General features: G+C 38.7%; 2 protein-coding genes across 4 annotated transcripts in view; one reads left to right on the plus strand and one right to left on the minus strand.

Moving 5' to 3' along the window:
- triob (trio Rho guanine nucleotide exchange factor b) overlaps nt 1-3008 on the minus strand; it is a 103052-nt gene extending 100044 nt beyond the window's left edge. For 2 of the 3 annotated variants that reach the window (XM_065957654.1, XM_065957652.1), the window contains exon 1: nt 2709-2976. In XM_065957654.1, the coding sequence (XP_065813726.1) occupies nt 2709-2778 (70 nt within the window). In that variant the 5' untranslated portion in view covers nt 2779-2976. Of the gene's footprint in view, nt 1-2708 lie in introns of all 3 variants that reach the window. The other variant, XM_065957653.1, reaches the window with a different exon arrangement.
- A 2739-nt stretch (nt 3009-5747) lies between these two features.
- dnah5 (dynein, axonemal, heavy chain 5) overlaps nt 5748-27258 on the plus strand; it is an 87713-nt gene continuing 66202 nt past the window's right edge. The window contains exons 1-28 of the mRNA XM_065958146.1: nt 5748-5837; nt 12638-12772; nt 12941-13025; nt 13260-13429; nt 14196-14414; nt 14729-14866; nt 15350-15523; nt 15727-15840; nt 15985-16092; nt 16534-16656; nt 16937-17152; nt 17811-17837; nt 18414-18521; nt 18684-18769; nt 19165-19372; nt 19504-19617; nt 19904-20110; nt 20813-20893; nt 21940-22030; nt 22333-22478; nt 22966-23143; nt 23321-23575; nt 24787-24983; nt 25102-25195; nt 25761-25903; nt 26238-26314; nt 26390-26514; nt 26686-26921. Of these exons, the coding sequence (XP_065814218.1) occupies nt 5748-5837; nt 12638-12772; nt 12941-13025; nt 13260-13429; nt 14196-14414; nt 14729-14866; nt 15350-15523; nt 15727-15840; nt 15985-16092; nt 16534-16656; nt 16937-17152; nt 17811-17837; nt 18414-18521; nt 18684-18769; nt 19165-19372; nt 19504-19617; nt 19904-20110; nt 20813-20893; nt 21940-22030; nt 22333-22478; nt 22966-23143; nt 23321-23575; nt 24787-24983; nt 25102-25195; nt 25761-25903; nt 26238-26314; nt 26390-26514; nt 26686-26921 (3945 nt within the window). The remainder of the gene's footprint in view (nt 5838-12637; nt 12773-12940; nt 13026-13259; nt 13430-14195; nt 14415-14728; nt 14867-15349; nt 15524-15726; nt 15841-15984; nt 16093-16533; nt 16657-16936; nt 17153-17810; nt 17838-18413; nt 18522-18683; nt 18770-19164; nt 19373-19503; nt 19618-19903; nt 20111-20812; nt 20894-21939; nt 22031-22332; nt 22479-22965; nt 23144-23320; nt 23576-24786; nt 24984-25101; nt 25196-25760; nt 25904-26237; nt 26315-26389; nt 26515-26685; nt 26922-27258) is intronic.

The raw sequence follows: 27258 nt of genomic DNA on the forward strand, positions 1-27258 counted from the left end.
GGAGCTCCATCTGCTCAATGACAAAAATCAAGAAGAGAGGAACATTGAGAATATGCATGATAATATTCTCCATTCAGGTATGAACATGTGAAACAAGAGCAGGACCAAAAAATAGGCCAATGAACACCTGCTTTTAAAACCAAAAAGCTTTATATTCATCTTAAGTGTCCGTCCTCTTTGGAGCTATGACCTCCCACTCATGTTTCCAGCCAGTTAGTAAGCTAGTACCTAAGTCAGACTCTTAGCCAGTGATGTAGCTGCTCAGACAGATAATCAGTCACTTCAGGTCTTGATCAGTATAAGGATATGCTATGTTCTTGCCTTCCCTGACTAACTGTGGCACCAGGATGCATCCAGAGCCCCAGAAAGACAGAAAATAAAAACACTCACACATACACTGAGCCACAGTGGTGAAGTGCTTGGGATCAAGTAGGATGAGCAGCTGTTTGCCAAGATTTCAGCATGCAACAAACTGGCAGCAATTAGGCAGCCAATGCCTGCTGCTGGAAGGCCATTAGTATAGAGTTGCTTCACAGTGAAACGACCACAAAGATTGGGGTACAGATATTGAAATGGCAAAGCCTGTCTCGACACGTTCCAGGAAACATATCTGACTACTTCCATTTCAAAGGGGACTAATTGATCAGGGGACATTTTTCCTTTAATAAACTGATACCAAAGGTACAGTATGTTTGAATAGAGTGGATAAATCACATGAAGCAATAGAAATATTGAAGTTTGCAAAGTGACCCAGCGAAGAGAATGAATCAAATGACCATATTTCATTCTTCTTTCAATATGTCTGCATCAATATGCTGCAGGGAGGAAAAAAAACCACATTCATTTAGCAAAATACTTTTTGAAACAATCATCTCCAATCTCACCAGAAAAAAAAAAACACAGCTTTTTGATATTATTCACTCAGCATTGAGAGGAACACAGAAACTTTTTTAAGGCACACTTTCTTTTTCATCAAAGTCTCTTCTAAAAGTTTCCTGAAGCCGGCGTAACCTATTTCTGTCTCCATCATGAATACTGTATGAACTCTGCATTTGCCGCTATATAAACATCCAAGCAGCCCAACGTCACTGCGAGCCAACTTTCCAGCCTGATACAACACAGCTATAGGAAAATACATTGGCAGGCATCCAACCAACCGTAAGAAGAGACTGTAGCATTTGAATACAATCCGCTTTGACAACATCCCCAACTGTCTGAAGGGCAGAAGCAATCTAGGAGAAAGTATGTGGTTTACAGACTGTATTAAATAATATTAAGTATATGTATACGAGTTAGACATGCAAGAACATGTCTGCTTCTTTATATTGATTCATGTGCACTTGGTAGGTGGACGTGTGCGAGCGCTGCCTGTGTGTCTGTTACTGCATGTGTGCAATCTATGGAGATGTTGAACAGCAGACCCCAAGGCACCAGGTGTCACAAGCAGAAACAGCTGAGAGAGAGAGCAAGAGACAGCTGCTTCTTCTGGTGTGTATCAGAGGTGGTCCAGCTCTTAACGGTGGCAACATCTTTCCCAACACTTAACCTTTGATTTAAAATCTATCTTCCCAAAAGCCGGAACAGCACTCCTGAATTGTGAAATTGGGTTGAAGAGAGGTACTTTAAGAAATTTTGAACATGTCAGGGCTTGATTGGGGTTTCGTATTCACAAGGGTTTTGGCTGGAGAAGAATACAAATCTTGAGTCACCATGGTGAGAGTCTCATGCAATAAGAAATAGCTGTTAAGCAGGTTTGAAAGGGATGATACACACTACATATTGGTGGGAGAATGTCTTAATGTTTATCTTAGAAAATAACATAATATCATAGTAAAAACATAGCCTCCGAAAGAAATCTGCATAATGTTGTCATTTCTGTTCAGTGAATAATCTACACTTTTGGGGTAAGAATGCTTTTGTAGCAAACATAAATGACACCTTGCATCTACAACTCTACAGAAAATACTGTCATAAGCTTTCTCACAACAATCTGCTTAATTCTGTTGTTATTACTGAGCTGGTAACAGACACCACTGCTGTCCCCTATGACCTTTTGAAGGTGTTATTATTGTTTTGGATGCAAAGTGATAAGGTAAAAGGCCTATCTCAATTTATTGGGTTGATGCAATCATATCAGACAGGCCCAGCAGAGTGCAACCTATTGCCCACATATGCTTCCATGGCCTAGCCAATATCCCGTACGTGTGCATCAGATCTGAGACAACTTTGGTTAAAGCGTGATGCACACAATCTCATGTTCCGTTTACAAAACTGTTCCAGCCACACGCCCCTTAGGCCAGAACATGACAATGTTCGACACACATCCAAAAGGGGGTTCGTGATGCTTTCAACGTCGAAATACTCGAAAAGACTGATCGAGCAGAAAACCATCCACACCTTGGTCCATCCCAGAATGAGGTCACTGCCCAATAATCAAAAACACACATCTCAGGAGATGCTATTTCAGCTGTTGTCATCAAAAGCAGCGGAATGACAAGCTAATGTACTAAAATGTGGGTAATAACCACAAGCTGTGCGCATCATCTCCACAGCACGTCTGAGGCGCAGCATGCATCTCGCCCCTGAACCTCCGTCAGTGGGGTTTGTTCATTTTTTTTTGTTGCAACAATGTGATATACCACCAGTGATCACACCGACTGCTCTACTGTAGCTCTCCCTATTGCCAGACTCGCCCCTTCCCGACTTACCGGATTTGAAAAACGCCGCTATGTCTGCTGCGTCCTTTGCAGCCTCATCTAGTCCCTCTCCTGCGCTCATGGCTGTGGTCGCTTGTGCGGAAATAAGCGATGGATATCCTCAAAAGGATGAATTGTTGTAACAATAATTTATCAGCAGAAGCGGATCCTAGTGCCTTTCATTGAAGTAGATCCGGTCATACAATCTGTGCTCCCTTCGTTAAGCGAGAGACCTCCTCCTCCATTTTGGCCGAGAAGGGAAAATCCTGGCGACCGATCGGCGGCGCTCCCGAGTTAGGACGAGGAGGAGGAGGAGGAGGAGGAGGAGGAGGAGGAAGGGGATGATAGTGAGAGAAGGCGGAGATAAAAGAGGAGGGGACGAGGACTGAGGGAGGAGGGCTATTCCGTTGGTGGGTGGGTGGGGGTGGGATATCCTGGGATTCCGTTTTCTGGGGGTTTTGGTGCATTGTGCGCCACCCAAAATTAGTGTGCGCCACAGCACACCAGCAGCCAACAGCGTCACTCACTGCGGTGCTGATGCGGGCTGCGTGGGAGTCATTCTTCATGCTTTTATGCTTCAACAGCTAATGCTCAGATGTGTGGGAGATGCCAAAACGACGCACACCGTGGATATCACTGCTGTTGTCTCTGTGTAGCCTCTTGTTGAAGATATGCAGATGTACTTTTTTTTTTTAAAATTTTAAATCTAAAAAAGGCACTTCTTGAGGAAACGTGGGTGATATCCCCATGAGATGATTGTGTGTTGTGGTGTTGTGGCCTAATAGCCTATTTAAATTTAAGAACGACTTACTGCATGACTGTGAGTTATGTAGCCTATACGTGTTACATTGCTCTAAGCAGTAATGACTAAACGTGTTTTCGGCGGATGACAATGTGACCATGACAGCGTTGGAGAAGGATTATTAAATTCTCTCTTCATCTCCCAGTGATGAAGATGATGCTCAAGTATGAGGTCATTTGCCCCACAAATCCTAACCCATTTCTCCCTGACAGCTGCAGATCTGCCATTTTTATTAGGAGCAATGTGCTGCCGCCATCTAGTGGTGATATTTGTTAAATGCTCTGGAAAGGTTATCAACTCTGCACTGCTTACAGTAGGCCATAACGAAAGGCCGACAATGGCAGTCCACCAGCTGACATAATGTTAAGGGCAGTGAGGCAGGTAAAACTTGAAAATAAGTCAAAAAGGAGTACTGCCAAAGACTTCAGCATCAATTACAGGACCCTCACACGCTACTGTCAAAAGGTGACATCCGTAGAAATTGAGGGTCTGATGACGATGCCAACATCACATCAGTGGTGGGCTATGTTCAGCCTAGGCAGATTTTCCCAGCTGACTTGGAGATCCAACTGGTTCATTACAACATTAAGTCAGCTGACATCTACTTCGAGCTGTCACCAAGACACTGCTAGGTCACTGAAAATTGTATTTAAATGTGTTGAATTAGAATTTACCAAATAGTAAAAAAAAAAAAAAAAAAAAAAAAAAGATATAGTTCAAGATGAATTTGTTTGTGTTTAGGCTATTTGTAGTTTTTTAGGTTTTTTTGCTCTGCATTTTTTTTTTAAGCACTGACACTGATGAAGCCCTGGCATTGAAAACAGCTGTTTCAATAAATCAGACTTTCAAATGCAAGAATAAGAGTGATACATGTTGTTATCTGTTGAAAAATATAATGTGACAATTTACCCCACATAGTGTGACAACATACCCTATGATGGGGCAATTTGTCACAAATGCACACTCTGTACTTGATCATGCAGAATTTATTATTGAAGTGACAAGTGCAAATCTGAAGATTATACATTCGTGCACAAGAAATAAATATCTAATGTGATATAGAAATTGAGTGACTGTGATATACTTAGACTGAGAATTTTAGGTGAAAGCCAAAAGCGTGACAAGATACCCCGCTCTCCCCTATTTAAAACAGTTAGCCTACATTACTTATTAATGAACATGGAGCACAACTAAGACATGTCAAACAGGCTACAGGTTTCTTTTGTCACAGTAGAAAATTATTTGCTTGACTTCCTACCTTGTAGTGGCCGTCCATGACGTCATCATTCTGATACAGGCACACCTGGCAGGTAGATCTGGGACGATAGAACTGGGTCTTGACGACTTTTAGTTTAGCGGAAATCAGGGAAAATAAATGTAGTTTAGTAAATTTCAGACTGTATGCGACTTCGTGTAACGACATATAACTTCCTTATCTCTATCAATGAATTCATACAAGGCATTTTGTTGTTTTACTAGCGTACGTATGTAGCCTAGCTAAAAAGTTTGTTAACCAATAAGAAAAAATATTTGAAATCATTAATAAACCAGTCAAAGGAAGGTTAATGTTTCTCCACTTACTACAGTGAATATGATATTTACTCGTGTAAAATAATATTTACCATGTCAGTAATTGAAGGGTTTAAATTATCCATAAAACAGAGAATACTATAAGTATCGAAAGATGGAATAGCATTAATATTTCCAATCATGTAGACTAGCTAATCGACGACTCAACACAATGCGGTGCTTTGTGAACTATTGTTAGCATTCATTATCAAATGAGCAATTCGAGAAAGACTTAATTAGAATGGTTTTGAACAATGGTCGCCTCCTGGTTTTTTATAAATCAAAGTAACAAGAGTGACCCGTCCAACAGATCGTTTTACTGGTCTAGATTTGTGTACCCACTTTATGGTTCTGTCTTCCGGTCGAGTGTTTCAAATGGTTTCAGACTGCATTGCTGTGCTTTTTAAAACGCATTCGTGAGGAAACACTTGATCAATAGTTTTTCCCTCTTTTCGGGACATGCCCCACTACCGGCCCTTTACCCACTATTGACAAAATGTCTCGTTACCATGGAAACCACTGACAACATACACGGCCATTTCTGGGAAAAAAAACGTGTTACAGACCGAAAAAATCTCAGTGAACAACGGAGGCATGGTCGTGGGATTAATTGAAAATTGGAAATATTAACACTTCATGTTGTTGAAGAAGAAGAGGCCCCCCTTTTTGTGGTTTGAGCCATGTCCTTCAGCTCTCGACTCGCCAAAGTGAGCTACAGGAGCAGACCCAGCCACACTTCTGTGCCTGGAGAGTCTCACAAGGAGGTGCAGGTTTGATCCCCCCCCATCCTTTTAACAATCATGTCATCATAGTCCTAATAACTTGACACTTTTTGAAAGCTCTATAGTTCTTTGTATGGTGAGTGTGGAAGTTAGTATAGGCTACTAAAGGCCTAGTCTACTATTGCTTCATGCCCAGGATTGTGTAAAGCATCCTCATGGTGGAATATTGTTTTAATTAATGGACTACTACTCTAGGATAGTTCAATGGTACCATTTTCATCCAGTTTTGCATAGGCACATATGCTGTCATTTGCAAAAACATAGGCTATCTCTCGTTTTTTTCCCCCCTGGCTTGGTCAAATAGCATATCCTAATTTATTTTATTTTTTTAAGTAGGCCTACGTTTAGCATTAAAACAATCTGCACTAGACAATTTTAATGGCCAGGCGAGAATCCAATTTGCACTCTATCCCTTGTTTGTAGGAGAGGTTCCTCTTTTTCCAAAATGGATTAATTTAATATGGCCCCAGACTAATTACCGCCAGTAGTTTTGTAGCACAGCTTTTACATGGAAAAGGGGACTGATGGAATTAATCTGCATTTCATTTTCAAGTTGTGAAACCTCTGAGCGCTATTTGTAATTACACTATTGGACTTTACTGTCCCCTCAGCAGTTGCCAAACGGCTTTAGTACAACCCACAGTGCTGTTGTATTGTTGTTTGTATCACATGCCTCAGTCCACTAGAGGGCAGTACATCGTTTCTGATAGTATTCCATAAAACATACTCAGTGATTTTTGCCAAAGACATGTTACAGCCAGTGTTCAATATAGATCTAAAATGTTATCCATGAGAATACGTTTTTGAGTTACAGGATAGTTGAGTGGATTGAAGCATAATAAAGGAAATATGAAATGGCATCAACTTGTTAATTCCTTGTGGATAATTATACAATTCATTTTGACATTTGTATCCATTTATTTGAAAAGAAATGACAAAACATGTGGAGTCAAAACATTTCCCTTGTTTATGCATTACATAAATTGTCACTGAAATGTTGTTATGTAAATGCTCACCTTTTAGTGTGAAAAAGTGTAACTTTTCAAAAGCCCCCTGATCAAGATCAACCTATAGATCAGCTTTATCTTTGGTTGGCGTGAATGTGCAGCACCTGGAGATTTAATGTCATGATGTTTGATGCATATTATATGAGCCTGCTTTGGATGTAATGTTAGGGAACAAAACTCAGTTTGAGCTGCCTTTCACATTGATGGATCCAGGTTAACACATCTAATCCTGCACCTAGGGATCACTAGAATATTGATGACTTTAGCATATTGATGACTTTAGCTGTGTCTTCTTGTCTGCCTTGTGTCCATTAGTCTTATAACAGATTTTAAGAAAAAAGGAAGAAAATTCAAAGCAAGAGGGTAATATTTAAAAGTGGTAAGAGTTATTGATTTAATTTAGTAATTGAAGCAAAGAGGGGTTGGAAATGACAACATTCATTGAAGTGGGCATCCTCTGGGACAACAGTGGACCTATCTGTCTCGCTCCCTGTCGAAGTCTTTCTCTCTCAGATCCCCCCCCCTTCATTTATAATTTACCGTCACTCTCCTGTTTCATGGCAGCTGAAAACCAGACAGTTCGGCTTAGAAAATCAGTCATGGTGTTGTGAAAAATTGATGAACCAACTGCTTTTAAATGCAAAGCTTCGCAATCATTCCTTCAATATCAAACTGTCTGTCGGATCCTTGATGAGAGAGCTGTGCTTCTTCTCATCTGTGGGGTGCCACAGTAAAAGCTAATGGAATTTAATATTAATTGATGGGAGGTCTATGCATGTGTTTATGTGTATGTGGTTGTGTTAACTGGGGAATGATAAGAGTTTCATACGGGCATTACAAGTAATGAATATTTCTAGCAAGTCTCATCTATTTATTTATCTATCTATTTATGAATTATGTTGAAAATGTATTATTTATTACCAATAGTTTCATCCATATATGGATGTGTTACAAAAGTACATTGCTATAAATAGAGATATTGATAGAGTAGCAGCTGTTTCCCCATGTACCCATTAACTCTTTCACACTGAGAAAAAACCCAAGTCTAACTTTACTCTTTTTTTGCATATTATATTCCTTATCTTAAATGGAAAAGTGAGGATAAACTTTGAAACCTAATACACTTATGCAGTCATGATATTTATCATACAGTATGCTGGAGAGCACGATGCTAATGATTGTCAGATGACACCCTTCTGTTCTTGCTTTAGGAGAGTGACCACAGTCACTTACTTGACTAGTTTCACTCAGTTAGCATACAGTGGAAATGCATATAATGTCCAAGTAGGCGTTTTGTTTGTGGAACCTGGTGATCTTAGAGTGTGACACATTTCTTGTTATATAGTAGTAATGTTTATACTGAAGCAAAATGCTTCATTTGGCTGTCGTCGTTGTTTCTTGGTGTGTGGTTTCTGCCTTAAGGTCTAAATAATATAAAATGGACCTCTCCTCACCCCACCACCCCCATTGCTGTCCCTTCATCCCATTGTTGCAATAGAATTGTAAGGTGAGAGCAGGACCTTGATAATTACCTGGCAGACAGATGGTCATCCAACACCGCATTATGTGGTTAGCGGCCCCCTTAGGAGCAACACCCTCGTAATTTCAGGGCAGTAACCTTTCTCACATGGCTAATAAGAGGGCTGATTGCTCACAAACTGTAGCAAAGCCGCTTGTTCCTTGTCTTGTCTTCATTGTTTGAAGCTGTAATTCTTTCATGTCATGAAAAGAAAAGCCAATTAAGAGGGAGGAATGACCTGAAAAGGAAGTGTCAGAGCGAAAGGCCGATCACGATGCTGCATTTCAAACCAGACTATCAAAACAAGGTAAGGTAACCCAAGAGGTCTGAAGTTACAACCGACCTGGCTTCTTGACTATCTACATTGGCCAAATGCAATTCATCATTAATGTGTTTGGATTCGGTAAACAGCTTAAGTGTTTGTGTGTTAATGTGGAGGGAGTACAAGTCAACTAAACTCAGGGGAAACGCCTTTTTGAAAGTGTGTTTCTGAGCTCAAGGTAATCTAACTTCTTACAAGGAGTAAAAGCTTATTTTATTTTACACACATTCGACACATTTAGTGCCATTTAAATGTGAAGCGTAAAAGTGCTGGTTTAAATTTGTATTTTTAATCTCTTTTACTGTTCAAACCGAATTTAAACAGTCGGAAAAATGACAGTATATTCCAACAAGAGAATCATTGCATTACATTCCTACATTTGAAATGAGGAGGTTAGGATGTTTTGTTGTAATTTCTTGGTATTTTGCAGGGCTTGGTTTTTTTGTCAAGCAGTACCATCAAATGTTAGAGAATTCAGAAGTTTAGATTAGGGAGCTGCTCGTGAGTTTCTCAGCCGTTCACAAAAATTCTGTGGACTCAATCATATTTGTCACGTCCTGAAATAACTTTGAATTCTGTATTTTTTTGGCCTCTGTTAGTTGTATTAGAGGGATATTTTTACATAAAAGTATTGTCCAGAATGTTCCTCAGTTGAATCTATTGCTACTGCCTTTGAATAACTAATCTAGAATTGTTCTGATCGAGTAACAAAGAGGAAAACCAGGAGGTCGATGCAGAACCTGCATTTTAATTTGCAGTAGTACTGGTGGAAGAGCTGTCAGTAGGCCTTTAAGTTGTGAGGAGTTCATAGGGGAACCTCCTGTTGGCTGTGAAAACACACACAACACACATATACTGGTGACTAGAATATCCATTAAACATAAAGCAGGCATAGCTTCAGCTCACCTGGTTGACTGCTCATGACTGACAACTTGATAGGGCTGCAGTCCCTTGGAGGATGAGAGTATCCAGCTCCCCTGCGTGTGTATAGATGAGGAAGTGATAGCCGACTATGGAGAAGATATGCTGAAGGGACTGAGTTGAAGAGGCGAGGAGGAGCTGTCATGTCACAGGTGTTTAGAAAGCAGCTCTGGAAACAAACAGTTTCCAGAGTCATCAAGGTAAGAGAAAGCACTTGTTGTGTTTGTTGCAGTTATGCTGCCAAGCAGGTGCTCTGACAGTATCTTTTATTTTCCAGAGTGTGAAACGAAAGGGACAAAATGACCTGCAAAACTGTATTCAACTTCTGTGTTGAATTTTGCAATTTGTGTTGTTCAGGCTTTGATTGAAGTCTTGTACTTTTTTGTGTTCTTTGAGGAGGCTTGGCCGGTAAATGCAACTCTAGAATTTATTTTTTCCCATACAGAAACATCAGACTATATTCCTAACTAGCTGACATAATTTACATGAATGTTATTTGGCTTTCTAAAAGAGAACACACTAACAGTTTGTTTATTGAAGGGATTCTCAGTCTTGCCGTGGTGTATCTTGGGACAGGGCTTGGTTAGCTTCTGGAAGTGAATTAATATTTGTGTTTGTCAGTCTGCGCTGCCTTCTGTATTATGGTCCTCACTAAATGTGGTTGTGTGTGTGTGTCTGTTATTGTTGTGTGTGTTTCTTTATTGCATTCAGGGGTGACTTAGTCAGCTTGTTTGAATAATCTTCACCTCCCTGCATTGTGTCTTTGTTTTGTTTGTCTCTGGGCTGAAGGCTTACTTTGTCATTCACACTATTTGGAGTAAAGGCAAGGAGAAGGTGTGAAATGCCTGGTTGCCCGGCAACAGATGGCTTGGCATGCCTTTTTTACGGTCGACCTGTAAAGTGAGTGTTTGTGTGTGTAACTCCAGGGACCTTAACAAGGTTGACTTTGTCTGTCAGAGTCCTGTAGTTGTTTAATTAAACTTTATCCAAATGTGTTAATACGTTGCTCTGTTTGGTAAGGTACAATTTGGTAATATTCACAGTTAAAAATATTTTTTGAAAGTGTGTTTAATAAGTTGATCAGTGCTTGAAATTGCTACACCTTTCCAGCACATAAGTTATACATGTGAAAGACCTGCAGACTTCTGTTCATATTAGTATCACTACAAGAGATTGAAAGGTTTATTTGTGCCAAACTATACATTTTGAACCAGCTATTTATCTGTGCTTTTCAACCATCATGTTATCCACTGAAGTGACTTATGACCTGCCACAGTCCCAGAGGGTAATGAAGATGTCAGCTTCACTGCAGGTGGACACTAGTTCACTACTTTAGAAAAATCGTGTTTACTTTTTCTCAGAAAACAAACTTGAAAATGGGATTTATTTTTTGATGTCTTTAAAAAGCTGCTACAGGGTGAATGTGTCACTGCTCTTGCTAACCATGTTGACATACACTGTGTGTGAAGTTGTTGCCATGCTCTGTTGAACTCTAGCTTCATATGACTGACCCCCAGGCCCCAACTAATAAGAATCAATACTTTAACTCTCAACAACACTTGTGTATGTGTAGAATTGTAATTCTCTCTTTATATTCAAATCCACTCCCCCTCCTGCTCCCATCCCTTGTCCTTACATACTTAACTTTAATCATTCCTTTTACATTCTCGTCTATCATACTTCATCTCTCTTCCTCTTCCTTCCTTACACCCCTCACCCCTTTCATATCCTCTACCTCTTGTATCTGTGTTTGTCCACATATTCAGCTCTTTCTTCCTCCAGTGCCTCATGTCGGTCCAATGGTCTGACATCTTGGCTCTTTATGTTCCTTTTTAAGGCTTTTTTCATTTCAATCTGATCTATTTTTCAAACCTTTCATCCAATTAGGCTGATCTGGTTCCTACAGTCCACAGAGTCTAAATAGTGGGTGCACTAGTGAATACAGCAGCCAGTCACTTTAGGTTGGGGAAAAACCCCCCAGCTGTAAAGGGTATAACGGTTTCATGAAGTTCATTTACATGGATTGCTACTCTTCACACAGGAAAGAGAGAGAAATGGAGAATATGATCAGAAAAAGTCATTTTCAGTGTTTAAGTTTAATCCAGTACATGACAGTTGTTTTAGCTATCGGGTTTATAAAGGTTTCTATATAAGGGTTTCTATTTTAAGCATTGCCAGCACGTTTCCTGCTTTGTTGTTAAAGAGGGGCTTTTAAAAGATGGCCTGTTCATGGTGACGTCAATGCAGAAAAGTATTTAAAGCAAGAAAAGGCTATTTCTGTCATCCCTGTTCAAAGTCTAGAAAGAAATAAAGAAAGAGTAATGAAAGAATTTAAATGAACACTGCAGCTGGCACACCATGTAATACAAGGTTTCATGTTATTTATTGGCTAACCTTGTTCCTGTTACTGAGCAGCGTAACCTGGCAACCCATTGTGGCTGATGACACTGTCTCTTTCTATCCTAACGCAAGTCGTGCCCTGTTATAAACTGGCTGCAGGGTTTAATTATTCCAGGAAAACAGAATTTTGAAGAGTTTTGGGGTTGCTCAACAGACAATGGAGAGAAATGAAGGTAATTTCAAAGAGGGTGGAAATAGAGAGATACATCTGCAAACTCCAAAAGAAAAGCATACTGGCCCTTTAGTTTTTGTCTTTTTGTGATGGAGGAATTTTATACAAAATAAGGAAGGATTCTGTTCATTGACAAAGATTACTGTCAAATGAACCTTTTTTGATAATAATACCGCCCTTTCATTTAGATTGTATGTAGCTATGGTTCTCTGAAGTTCTTGTTTAAGTCATGACAGAGAAAATGTGTAAAACCAAAGGAGAGCTTCAATCACCCCTCATTAAAAGCCTCATCAGGTTAAACAAAGTATGTAAAATATGGTTGAATGTCTGTGTGATCGGTTGATTCATTATGTGATTTTTCTTTTCTAATCACTGCTGAATACAGCTCAGCTTTGTTTTTTTGTCAATTGAAAATGCCCATCTTTGCATCTTTCCAACTTTGTTTAGCAAAAATTGAAAGAGGAGCGTGAAGCTAAGCGGGCCCAGCTGGATGGAAGACATGACTACATCCTCAGCATTGTGGCTTCATGCCTTGGACTGGAGAAAGCTGATGTGGAAGATGCCATACTGGAGGGAAATCAGGTAATCTATACAGACAGAAACCTTTTTTTGTGTGTGGCTTTTTTATGTCTTTAGAGACAGGACAGTGGATAGAGTCAGAAATCAAGGAGAGAAAGACATTGGGGAAAGGAGCCATATGTTTACATATTGATATCTATCTACTGAAGGTTCCTTCTTATGTTTTTTCAGATTGACCGCATGGAGCAATTCTTTGTTTCTGAGGGTCTTCCACACCTCATGTTCTACTATCAAGACACTGAGCCACTTGAAACCGGTAACGTGTAACTCTTACACTAACAATGCCAAAAAAATGTACCGTGTCGTCAAAATCTAGTTGTTGATAATACATCAAGATAAAGTTCTGCCTCTGCATGAATGAACCTTTATTGGCAACAGAAGTTGTGGCAGTATCATAATTGATAAGGTCTCCAAAATCAATTACAGCATTATTCAGTTAAATTCCCAGATATCAGGATCACAGTGAGATGTGCCTTTTTTGTGGTTTCAGCAGCAGCAGCAGCCTCTGCGCCCTCCCAGCATGTCACCCAGCAGTCTGCTCACAGCAAAAAGCATAAAGTGTTTGTGACAGACGGAAGGGATGTGGCACTGACCGGAGTGTGTGTCTTTTTCACCAGAGCCAACACTTCTAAGACAATCACCTCCGAGAACATTCACAGAGTGAGTCACTTTGTAACCCTAACCCTAATCCATTATATGATGAATTAGCATGTCTGGACAATTTTGACTACCGGTAATTGTATCTAATTCTAAGTATCAAGTTGTCAAATGTAATAATCACACAAATCATATGCATTTTACAAAATACAGTTAAAAGTAAGATTTTTTTAAATTTAAAAAGTAATGTGACTAATTAGTTCATTGTAACATATGAACACGTTTATTTTATGAGAACAAAACATTCAATTCTGTTTCCTTTCACAGGGAATACCTTTTTTAAGATACAAGAATCAAGAATTAAAATACATTTTAAGAAAGACACTATCGTACTTGCTCATCCAGTGCAAGTAAAAGGAAAAAGTGGTTCAGTAGAAACAGCTTAATACTACAGGCAGTTCAAACTATTGATGCTGGTCTCCTGCTGACACAAGCAAAGCTAAACACCACCGCAGTCAACAGGGCATGTTGGTTACAAGAGACTCAAAGCTTAAGCTCTAGGAAGTACACGTTTAGTGAGTGTGTGTTTGAAGAGTGTGAGTGTGCCATGTGAATGATGATTGTGTCAGGTATCCCTCGTCCACAATGGCTGTTTTCTATCGTCATTTTTGGCGGTGTAAATTAGTTTATAGTTCAAGTTAGCATCAAATTTAGGCTGTGTGTGATAAACAATAAATCCATTAATTATTCAGAGTAAGTGTGTTACACTGAATTAACTTTTTTTCCCCCACAAGCGTCCATAGATCTGTGTAAACTTTTGTCTCCCTAGGATGTCAATTTCAATATGTTGGACACAACTGAAGGGGGTCTGTTAAAAAGTGTGGAGCAGTTACTCTCAGAGATCTTCATCCCCACACTCAGAAACATGAACCACGGCTGGGGGGGGCTGGATAGTCCCCAGGCCAACGCAGTCAAACAGGACTTCATATCATCATTGGACAGCTTTGTGTCTGTTCTGGCTGGAGCCCAGGAGAGCCTGCAAGAAAAGGTAAGGAAAAGACTCCTATCATTACACATTAATGATCGGAGTCTGATTTTTATGTGAGAGCTATAAAATGCCCAATGAAGAAACACATTTGACTGAACCAAAATCTCTTTAAACATCTTTTAATGAGATCACAGTAATGAGTGTCATTAACGCAGTAAGACACCACACAACAAAGCAAAGAGCACCTCAGTTTTACCAAGTGTCTCTACTCTAGAATAACTGTAAACTGCCTGTTCTGTCCAAAGCCTTGTCCTTTAAAAGCCTTTAATGCACACAATGCAGCAAAAATAAACCATGTCTTGGCTTGCCTCTAGGTCAGCCTGACAGAGTGTGACACATTTGACCTTCTGGTGCTGAAAAGCCCATCAGACTATGTGGCTGCAGCCAATAGCACAGAGACTACAGACAAGATTGAGGCTTGCATGAAGATGTGGATCAAACAGATAGAACAGGTGAGACATGTTCAGGAACGGGTAAGATGTTGATCCTAATCTTTGAAACTTTCTGCTGCTGAAACTTTGTTTTTATTCTCCTCTGCATTCTCTCCTCTGCATAAAAAGCTTTAGGCCAGATTTCATCGTGCATAGGGTGAAGCTGACATGTGTAAAATAAATATTTTACAGCTGTACATATGTGCTCAATATTTAATGAAGCTAAGCAACAAATGTTTAGAATGCATGTTCATCCCGAAAAGTAGTGAAGCTATCCAGCATGTCAGATGCAAAGTACTATTTAAATCAGACTATTACTTTATTCAAGGAAGGCTGAATTGAGTAGCAGTTGTTGCTGAAAACTGTTGATTAATTCAAGGTTTATTTGGGTATGTTACAAAACAACTATGGTACAACATATAGAAAATATAGGAGCAATGGAGGATAATCCGCAGAAATAATGCTTAAACAGAGAGCAGGTATTAAGCTCCTTTTGTTTTCAAGGTTCTTGCTGAAAGTGACCAACTGAGAAAAGCTGATGACCTCGGACCTCGGGCTGAACTGGAGCACTGGAAGAGAAGAATGTCCCGCTTTAACTACCTGCTGGACCAGCTGAAGAGGCCTGATGTCAAGGCTGCAATTGGTGTGCTCTTGATGGCCAAATCGAAACTCATAAAGGTCAGATATGAATGTGATTTTGGTGCCTATAGATACCAAATGTAAAAGTATATATTTTTTTTTTGCAGCCTCAGCCTTAGTCCTTGATATCAGTGTTGAGTTATTGTATTAAGCACTTAAGCATGTACAATGTTAATCACTGCTATAATCAATGTGAAACAGTAATTAAAGACATTAAAGCAATACGTATTTATTCTGTCTAGTCGTGGCGGGAATTGGATATCCGGATTACTGATGCAGCCAACGAGGCCAAAGACAATGTCAAGTACCTCTACAGTCTGGAGAAGTTTTTTGACCCACTCTACAACAGCGACCCTGTAAGAAAAATACTTGAATCTATTTTTAAAGATGAAGTGGTCTGCTGCATTTAACCGAATGTTCTCAATATTGATCTGTTCTTATCTGACTAAAAAAAGGCTTTTTTTCCACAAATGCAGTTTATTCCTTTTTTTTTACATCAGGTATCGATGATGGATGCAATCCCAGGTCTGATCAATGCCATCAGGATGATTCACAGTGTTTCTCGCTATTACAACACATCAGAAAAGATCACACTGCTGTTTGATAAGGTAGGGCTGGATGATGGTTTGCACTATGCAATGATGATAAAGAAGACTATTCTGTCTTCAACAATGAAAATGAGCATGTGTTCTTCTGCCGTCTATTAACTTCATGTCAGAGATTTGTATTTTTTCCTGATATTTGGATGACTAAAAGGAACCCCATTGCTTTTCTGCATGCTGAGGGAATTGTTACATTAAACCACATAACGAAAACAAGTCATGGTTTGGTTAAAATGTTGATTATTAATGTCTACATGACCAACATTTAGTAATGTTGTGAAAGGTGAAATGTTTATAAATGTTCTCGATGTTCAATGAACCATTTACAGTAAAAATATATCACTTCAGATATTAGGCATTTTAGCTAAATGTAAAGCGACATGCTGTTTAGATCTGCAAAGTCTTTAATGCATCAGTTCATTTTATCAAACATACCAATTTCCCAAGGTGACAAACCAGATGATCACCGCCTGCAAGGCCTACATCACTAATAATTGCTCAAATTCAATATGGGACCAGCCCCAACAAGTCATCGTTGACAAAATCAAAGCTGCTATCAACCTAAACCAGGTATGGAGTACCACTTATTGGTATCATTTTTGTAATGTTTATGTTAAATCATGTATCGTTTCTATTTTATTTTATGCTTACATTCCTACAAACTCTGGTTTCTTAGTAGAAATATGTAGCTGCATTGGTTTGTCCATGTTAACATTTACTGTATGTGTATTGCTAGAGGGAATTTGTCCACTTTTTGGGATTTTACTAGATTTTGTGTTGATGAGTTTTCTTGTGCTAAAAATAGTTCGATTTATATGATGGACAAGGTGACAAGTTTTGTGTCATCCAGGAGTACCAGCGGTATTTCCGTAAAACCAAGGAGAAGCTGGAACAGACTCCTTCAGAGAGGCAGTTTGACTTTGGTGAGGTGTACATCTTTGGGAAGTTTGACACTTTCCAGCGACGCCTCAACAAAATCCTGGAAATGTTCAGCACCATCTCCACCTACTCCGCCCTGCAGGACTCGAAGATAGAAGGACTGGAGACAATGGCCACCAGGTTTCAAGTGAGTACTAGTACAACACTGTTACATCCGACTGTTCTCATGAGATTTGAAAACATGATATGATATGATTAAAACACACACTGAGAGGCTTTCCATTGATTGATTTAATTGCACTTCTTGAAAGCTGAGCTTGCCTGATGTTTAAATATATCAGTGGCAAAAATATAAGGCTGCTACAGTGGGCTACAATAACAAATAAAAAAAACCTTTGACATCTATTATGACTCATGCACTGAATGTTTTGTTAAATTACAAAGTTACAGTGAACATGATCTTGAAACAATAGGTAAAAATTAAGATCTTTTGATGGTTAACCTGAAACAACCATCTGCTGGCTGGTTAAATGTCAAGATTTCGTGAATAAACTACAAAACATTTCTAGTATGCAAATAATTAAATAAATAGATTTTTTGAGAACTATGTTGGGGAAACATGTTTATCAGTTGGACTAAAGGCGGTGCAGATCAGGAGAGTACACAAACTGTAGTTTTTACAAACATACAGCAGGATACAGTTAAATATATTTTGATACTTAGACTCTACTTGTAATAGTAACACGTTAATTTCTTTAAATGTATTGCATTGTCTAATTGGTGTTTTCCTTTGAGAGTTTATTGATGTGAGCTGCATATTTGTTTCCGCTTTCTTGGATGTGCAGACTGCAGAAATGCAGGCGAAATGGGAGGTAATGTCTCACCACAGTCTTTCACCCTTAGTGATGCATGGCCCATTTTTCCTAGTTGACAGCATGCAGTGGTAAAATTGATTGACATGTAATTTTACCACTGCACACATGACTTATTAAAAATATGAAATTACTAACTGCATGGAATGTGAACAGACAAAACAACCTCATATTGATGGTTATATTAGTTGCCCCTTGTTTTGTTCATTTTTTTTCCTCCAGCACCTTGCTAGCAGATGTTTTATATACTATCCAGTTCATCTGCTTAAATCCAATCAGGCCTTTTAATGCTTAACTAACTAAACAGAGCTGGATTAAAACAGGTCATTCTTCTGTAGAAGTTGAGAGTCACCCCTCCAACATACATTTTCAGTAAGCTTCAAGATTTAGTAACAAATATAAGGCACTGGGTTTGTCTCTGAAGCTTTGACACAAAGTTGAGAGAAGAAATATGATCAAAGAGTAACAGTTGTATTCCCTAGGTCGTGTCTGATTGCACATAACAACATGTGGCTATACATCTTTCTATGCCTGTTTTATTTTCTCTATAACAGGCTATTATTTTCTCTTTTACAGGCTATTGTTCTTACCATGAAGAAAAAACATTACAGTTTCCTGGACCAGAGACGAGCTGACTTTGATGTTGACTACGAGGAATTCTGCAAAAGCACCTCGGAGCTTCATGTAAGGATGAAATGAGGCAATAAATGGAAAACCTCTATGGCTCATCTTCATATAACCCAAATGACTATGAGCTATTTGTGGGGTTTCTTTTTTCTTAATTTAAAAGTTCCACTCCACTGTCCCCTTTTTAAATGTGTTTGTCATTGGTCTTTGTGCTCCCAGGACCAGCTGAAGGGTTTCATGGATAGCATGTTTGAAAAGATTCAAAATACAGAGCGAGCTCTAAATGTGCTGAAGAAATTTGAAAGGTAATCTATTTTTTCATGCTTATTTTTCTAATCAAGTTCTTCTTTCTTCTTCTTCTCTTTTTTCTTATCCTCAGTCTACAAAGCAGCCAATTTTCATTCCTCCTAGCTAACAAGTACAAGTTTATTGTATTCACATCGTACTTCAGGTTTCAAACAGTCCATCATCAAAAAACTGATTTAAAGAAAAACTGCAGGATTTAGTATTTCTTCACATTTAATATACGAGCAACACACTTGACTGCATTCAAGGTTTTCCAGTTTACGTGTGTTATTTCTTTGAGCATATTTCCTCATTTATGTAGTTAACACACATATTAATGGATTAGTTCATAAGAAATGTCTCTACAAGTGACTCACTGAAACACCGTTTCAAACAACAATTTCTCTGAAAACAGATTAGGGATCCCAGACCTTGGCATTGATGAGAAGTATCAGCGCATTCTGCAGAACTATGGCCGGGACATTGAAATGGTCTCTCGCATCTACATGAAACAGAAACTTGATCCCCCTATGGGCCGGGACTTGCCCCCTGTATCGGGACGTATCATGTGGGCTCGACAGCTGTACAGTAGGATCCAGGGTCCCATGGACCTCTTTCAGAAGGTAATAACCATTTTCTGCCTCTCTGTATTGATCTTAGGCAGAGCCTGTTGTTTGGTTTTTGTTGATTTTAAGAAAAGTTGTCAATGCATCTTTTTCTTTAAGTTATACATTGCCAATTTCTCCCTGTTTAGCAACCAGGGGTCCTTTCTACACCAGAGGCTAAGAGGATAATCAAGAATTATAACAGAGTTGCAAGGATCCTGCTGGAGTTTGAGATACTCTACCACCAAAGCTGGATGACAGAGGTAAAAGGAAAAAGGGAATTCAGTGTTGAGTTGGGGTTAGACAAGCATGCCATTTTGTTTTTGAATGAGGTATGAGTTGATATAAACATTACATGTTATGCACAGCAGCACACATATAATAATCAAAGTGGGTATGTTCTCTACGCTCCTAATCACACTTACTGCCCGTGTTCTTTCACTAATATTTCTTTCTTTATGAGATTCTTCTGCTTTGTTTTCTCTCTCTTCGCCTCTTGTGCACAAATCTCATCTAACTACCCCATCCCACTTGATACTTTCTACTCAGACAAAGGATGCCCGGGTGGGCCTGCAGGCCTCTCTCCTGGTCAAGTCTCCAGAGACAGGGCTTCTGTTTGTCAACTTTGACCCAGAGATTCTGACTCAGATCAGAGAGGCCAACTGCATGACAGAGATGAATTTGGAGATCCCGCCCTTTGCTGCTCTTTTGCAGCAGAAACAGGAAACCCTCAAAAAGAACTACAACAAATTACAGGTAGATATTAATTACACACAGGTGTGTGTAATACACATTTAAGAAGAAATATGACAGGCCACATTTGAGTGTAAAGTTATGTAATTTTGTTCTCGTAAATGATAGGGGATGAGAATGTTGCAGGTTTTAGGTCATTCCAGAATTGGAGGACAATTTAGCCATCAAAACTTTTGAAAAAATTACCATTTGTTTTGCAAATTTCTGTTAAATATAAAAAATAAAAACAAGTAATAAACCATCTTAAAGGGATACTTTTGCATTAAGCTTTGTATCATTAGAAACCTGGTAGTATTTTTGAATGGTCGTGCATCCCGCCCTCATTTTCCCCTGAGACTGGAAATCTTATTATTTTTTAAGTGTGAAAAGGACTTCCAGAAGAAATCTCAGAATCAGTTGAGGAAACGGCCTTATGTGTTGAAGTAAATATGTCTGTGCATTCTGGGATTTGGTGTCTTTCATCCACATGAGCCAAAAAGACACTTTCTGCCTTTTCTCGGCCAAGAAGGCACCAACTTCAAAATGTATTTCACATTTCTACTACATATATGACCCAATGTCAATACAGATTCATGTTTTAACGGGTGAAGTTTCCCTTTAATGTGAGGAAAAATCGTATGAACTGTTTAGAGCTGACTCCTCTGAACAAATTCAACACTGCTATGACTAAATAATTAATGGCTGTAAACATATTTTCTCTTCCAGCTAATTCTGAGTGAGAACACCAGAGTGAGGGCTAAGATTCAGAGTGCCTTTGAACAACTGGCCATGCCACATGTAGCTAAGGTAAGATCTAGTTAGAACGTCATTTAAAATGAATCTGAACTCGTAAATCTGAAGCAAGTATCCTGAATGTTATTGATATATTTATTGGATATTGATATTTATTAATTTATAATTGATATAACATCTTTAAAATGAAAACCAGCTGTTCAAGATTTAAATTGTTATCAATATTTAAATATCAAATTACTTCACAATAAATTGGTTATATATATATATTTTGCTTTCTTACCTGATTCATTATATGATTATTTTTAATAATACATCACATTACTGGCTGCAGATGCTATGACATAATTTACAGTTATTTACAGAGAGAGCTATTATAAAGTGAGTTGTATCTAATTTTGAAAGTAGAAATCAGAAGCAAAACCAAAATATATTTTTTGATCTTGACTTTCTTTTTCACTTCATCAGCTGTGTTTGCTCACTCGCTGGATGTTACAAAGAGATTAGATTTTAGTTGTGTACATTGTGTGGCCATATAGTCAAACCATACCTTTCCAGATGTAAATTAGCCTCTGGCTCCCAATCAATGTTTGGCTAATTAAGAGATAATCTATGTGTATCTATGGTATGCCTTGAGCATTTACACACGGCTGTCATTGGATTTCATTGATTCTCTCCACTTTTTGTGGGTATATTTTAAATTCCTTTAACTCACCTGATCGATATGAAAACTTAAGAGTAATAATAAAAGTAACTGTTTGAGGTACAGCTTGTCTTTCTATCAGGTAGTAAAAGTCGCATATTAGAAACTGTAATAATGGGCTATGTATTGTTTTACCTTCATCTGCATTTTATCACTCACCCTCAGAATAAAGAAGTAAGCATCTTAAATAGTTAACGATAAACTAAACATCAGTCTTGTTCCAAGTTCAGGAATCCTAATGGGAAAGATGGGACCTCACCTTCCTATTCCTAAGTGATTCTTTTCTGTTTCTGTGGGTTTGCTCTTTCAAATAGAACAACATTTAACAAGTGAATCTTTGACTAAATGAGACTGTGCACAGTTCAAAGTGCATCATCATACATCATTGAATTGACAGGTGGATGAGGCTATACAGCCAGGTTTAACATCCCTCAACTGGACATCCCTGAACATTGACAATTACCTCGACAACATCGAAAAGGCTTTAGGTAAGCAAAAAACCAACAAGGTCAATGTCTCACAAGCTGAGACACTAGACATCCTGCAACTCAGCACTGGCAGTAACTGATAATAGATGCATTTGTGATCGCTGTTTGTGCATGTACGTGTGTGTTGTCCTGAGCACCTCACATGTATTCATTTCTCTGTGCTATGTACCACAAAAACTGACCTCTATCTTAATCTCTTATTTTGTAGTTATGCTTTTGTCCCACTCTCACTAATCAAAAATATGTCTCCTTTTTTCCCCCTTTTCTTCTGCTGACTCGCTTCATTAACACTTTCTCTCCAGTCAACCTAGAGCTGCTGATGGACCGGGTGAACGACTTGGTCGAGTTCAGGATTGATGCAGTATTGCAAGAGATGAGCGAATCCACCCTGTGTGTGTTACCAGAGGATGAACCTGTCACATGTGAGGAGTTTGTTAAAACCACACGGGTAAATACAAAAATATTTTATATTATATAATAATAATATATTTTAATAATATTATTTTATATTTTGTACAGCATGATAAGAAGAGGGAACAGGGCATCATCACAATCAATATTTATCACATCATCTTTATACAAATATATATTCACTGCACAGAGAGCATCTTAACCCAAACCATGTGATGTCCAATACTGTGTAGAAATCACTGACATGAACTAAGCATGACATCATTTGATTTAGTACTCAGGTAACTTCATTGCTGTTTGGTACATAGGGATGAATTAAGGTAGATTAAAATAATGACAGGTGTTCTTGTCATTTTCATGTTTTTACAGCTTAAGTCCTCTGACCTTTGCATCTAGAAAGAAATCTATACAAGTTTCATTATGGTTGAGGGAGAACTGGTAACTCTAACCTATTGATATGCTTCAGTACACTACCTCTCACTTGGCATGTTAAGTCTAAATGTTGTTTTTATTTATGTGTACAGGACCTGTGCATAAGACAAGCCCAGAGCCTCCACACTAAGAGCTCATTGGTAGAGGAGGCTACAAATGAACTGATCGATATGCTGCTGGATTTTGAGCACAGTCGGAGAGGGGAGGTGGAGAAGACTGAAGAAGAAAGTTGTGCAGAAAGCAAGACTATAGATCATATTGACAGTGAAGGTATATACTTTCATTTTCCCTCAGAGATCATGAAGGATAAATGTTGGAACATTTTCAGTTGTTTTTGCGTAGTTAGAGCTTTAGGTTGCCTCATATTGGAAAGGTGTTATAAGATAAAGGGAACCCTTGTTAAAGAGGTTTATATTTGATGTATAAATGTTTACCCATGTGTCTCAGGTGAAGAAGAGGACCTCTCTGAGGGCCGCCTTTTCTCCAGAAATACCCTGATCAATCCTGCCAGCGTTGGCCCTTCATCTCCCCTGATGAGGAAAAAGAAGAAGAGAGACCTGATGGAGGTGATGGAGGAGGAAGCCCAGCAGCTGCTTTCCTACTTCAATCACCGCAACGTGGATGCTTTGCTCAGAATGACACGCAACACCCTGGAGATTTTACGCAAGCGCATCCACGCCTCCTCACTCATACATTTCTTGGGTAAGTCTTGTGTAACCATCTTGCTGCGCTCTAAACTTTCACTTCTCATTGTATAAACAATAAGAAATATATCGTGTTTGATTAAGTCTTAACCTATGATTTGTGATATTATGGAAAAAGGAATAGATAATGAAAAAGTGTTAAGTATAATAAGCCCTATCGTAGTGGTCGGCAGCTTTTTCTCTGCCAAAACCGTACCATCAGCAGGGTATTCTTCACCTCTGAATATGGCCCTAGGTCAGTCATTTCTCCAGTTTGATTCCAAGTGGATTTTCACATTTTCTTCATTTTGAGACAGAACAGAGTTGGGTCTCTAAGGTCACTTAAAATGCTTTGCACAACATCTTTGAGGAACTATTGATAGGCCAGTATTATTCCAAAAAAAGGTGCTTCAAGCCAAACATGAAGAATTGAAAGACCTGAGGCATACAACATGACCTTATGACCAGACAATGATAGAAACCAGAAATATATATTTTAGAGATTGAGACATGTATTTACATAAAAAAAAAAAAGAATCCTGTTTGAACAGAAGAGCAGAAGGTTGAGATCAATACATTATACTAACATGCAATCACTTTCATATCAGGCATTTAGTTTTTGCAATACCATGATCAAAAATGTTAAATTTTCTAAGTCTCCAACAATTTGAGTAAAATAACTGATTTGTAGTTAATGCTGTAGAGAATTAACTTCATTAACCAAGCACATATATATATATATATATATATATATATATATATATATATACACACACACACACACACACACACACACACACACACACACACACACACACACACACACACATCTTTTTTATTATTATTACTCTATACATATGAAGTTAGATGAGTTAGGATTTGAACAGGTGTTAGGGATGAATATATGGCTAGTGGCATAAGCAGGTGACTGGGAGCTTTTCAGTAAAAACCGTTTAAAAAAGTGCATTGCTTACCTTTTGTCAAAGACCTGATGTTTGTTTTCACTAAATCAAATCGTTGTTGCTTGTTCTGAGCTTGTAAACTGAAATCTGAATACATGAGGATTCTAATCCTGTTGAAAATAAGAGGAAAACAAGCAGGGATGTTTGACCAACTTCTCCATATTATTTGGATTTCATTAATTCTAGCTTGTGAGATTTATTTCTGCATGTTCTTTCCTCCATACTTTGAGTTTGTTAGTCTTTTAAAGCCCCTTCTCTCTCCTTGAAGCGGAAGGTGACTCACGAAGTCAGGGCAGAAGCAGCGGCCAGCAGGCAATCTTCAGAGTCAGTGTGACTCTGTCCATCCCTAACATTGCTATGGTTCCAGCACTTGAGGAGGTCCAGCAGGCTCTAAACAGGGCTGTAGAGTGTATAGTTAGTGTCACCAAAGGAGTCAGCCAGTGGAGCAAGGAAAGGATTTCCAAGGTGGGTTCATCTGATTGATCAATTAATAACGGTTTTACTTTATGAGAATTCAATGGTTCAGTAGTGTACCAAACAAACCTCAAGTCTTTCCCCTTGTCTGTTTTTTTATTCCTTACAGAGAAAAATGAATGAAAGACGAATGGCAGCTCTGAAACAGGACAGCTCTGAGAGTGAATCAGAAGATGGAGCAACTACGTACAGAAGCCTGGCTGGTACGAGAAGATGTGGAAGCTGTAGCTAACTCAACAGATTGCTGCATTTTTTGGCCTCAAGAATTGTTCATTCAAATTCTTTTTTCAGAGGAAAAGAACACAGATCATTAGCTAGTGCACTACAGTCACTTGATAATCAGATCTTCTTATTTCACAGCTCATCAGAGCAAAGCCACATCTGACTAGGAGCAAATAAAAATGTGTTGAGGAAAATTACAGGAATATGTCAGCAGCTCAGGGAGGAAGACATTCAGGCCAATGACATTTAAAGACCCACATTACTTCATGGCTAACGTGGAGGTAATGTTGTGAAACTCTGTGATAGATTCTCTGAAAGGAATACAAACCTTTAGTTACAATAGTAGCTTCAAGTTTGACATGTACAAAATACATCTTACACTGGCAAAATAGTTGATCTAAAACTTTCCAGGTGTTTAAATGCAATACAAACACAATGATTGCTTAATCCTAAATGAAGGATTCCAAGCAGACGGTACTGAATCCCTCCTGACACACCAAACTCTGTTCCTCCTTTCATGACATCCTTCAAACTTTTACCTTACAGATGGCAGCACTTCAGACATTTCAGTATCTGTTTTCCACGCCATCCAATTTCAAGCTAGAAACTACTACAAGAGTGTGTCTGACAACAAAGAGATAGCAAAGCTGGTGTCTGTTCTCAGCACCTCCATCAGCTCCATAAAAAAAGTAAGTGGTTTTATGAAGAACATTTTACTGAAGCATGTTTTGTATAGAGCTCTCCAAAGCTATTCATCACATTTACCAGAAGCTTACAATACAATCAAAGATGTATTAGTGTCTATATTATACTGTTCCTTTTATTGTTTTTCGTGTTATACGCATTATTATTTTAACATTTGTTATATCTTGGTTTATGTCCAGTGGACATACATATATGTTAGTTTCACTACTTGTATGTTTATTTTAAATTGAATGACCTCCAATAAGTAGAGATTACTCTGTCATTTAATCAAAAATGACAATTTTAAAGTGTTAACTCGTGTTTCATGTTGTTGTGCAGGAAGTGATGACTGCTCTGAACCGTTTTAGCCGTTACCACCACATCTGGAGAAAGGACCGTGAAGACACCATGCAAAAGTACGATTGGGTGAAGGATTGATTATACATTTCTGACTCTTTTCACTGAGAATGTACCCTTTATTTTTTCAACAGGTTTATTCAGGGCAGCCCCTTGCTATCTGAGTTTGAGAGCCAGATACTTTTCTATCGAGATCTTGAGCTGGAAATAAACTCTGAGCCGGAGTACATCAGTGTTGGAGCTTTAGCTCTTTTCACAGGTTAGATACAAGTTTCAAGTCTTTGCTGGAACTGTCACTAAATATTTTTTTACTTCATCATTATCACTTCCTTGCTTCAATGATACTTTTATAACACTTTTCAAAGTTCTTAAATTACAACATGGATTCTGAAAAAAGGACATCAACATGAAATATTATATTGATTTTCAGCGGACCTTAAGATATCTCTGACTGTTGAAACCAAGAACTGGATGGTGGACTATGGACTGTACTGTAACAGAAAATATAGCTCAGAGATGGAGCAGATCTTTGCCTTTGTTGATGAAGCAGGAAAGAAACTGAATCGGCAGATCAAAGATCTGGATGACATCCGCATCGCCATGGCAGCGCTAAAGGAGATCAGAGAGCACCAAATATCTATTGATTTTCAAGTTGGTCCCATAGAGGTAAATCCCAACATGAGGTCTTTCATACATCACTGAGGGGCGGCTGTTGCTCAGTGGTAGAGTCGGTCATCTCACGATTGGAAGGTCAGGGTTTCAATCCCTAGCGCCTGCAGTCAGATATGAAAGTGTACTTTAGCAAGACACTGGACCCTGAAATGCTGTGAATGTGCATGAATAGGAATGGGCTTAGTTAATACTGATGGACACATAGCAGCCTCTGCCATCAGTGTGAGAATGTGGTGTGAATGTGACATGGAGTGTAAAAAGAGTTTTGAGTGATCAGAAGACTAGAAAAGTTCTGTACAAGCTCAACCCATTTACCGTTTAGTAATTTACC

Source organism: Labrus bergylta, chromosome 8, assembly GCF_963930695.1.
Source record: "Labrus bergylta chromosome 8, fLabBer1.1, whole genome shotgun sequence".
Classification (NCBI taxonomy): Eukaryota; Metazoa; Chordata; class Actinopteri; order Labriformes; family Labridae; genus Labrus; species Labrus bergylta.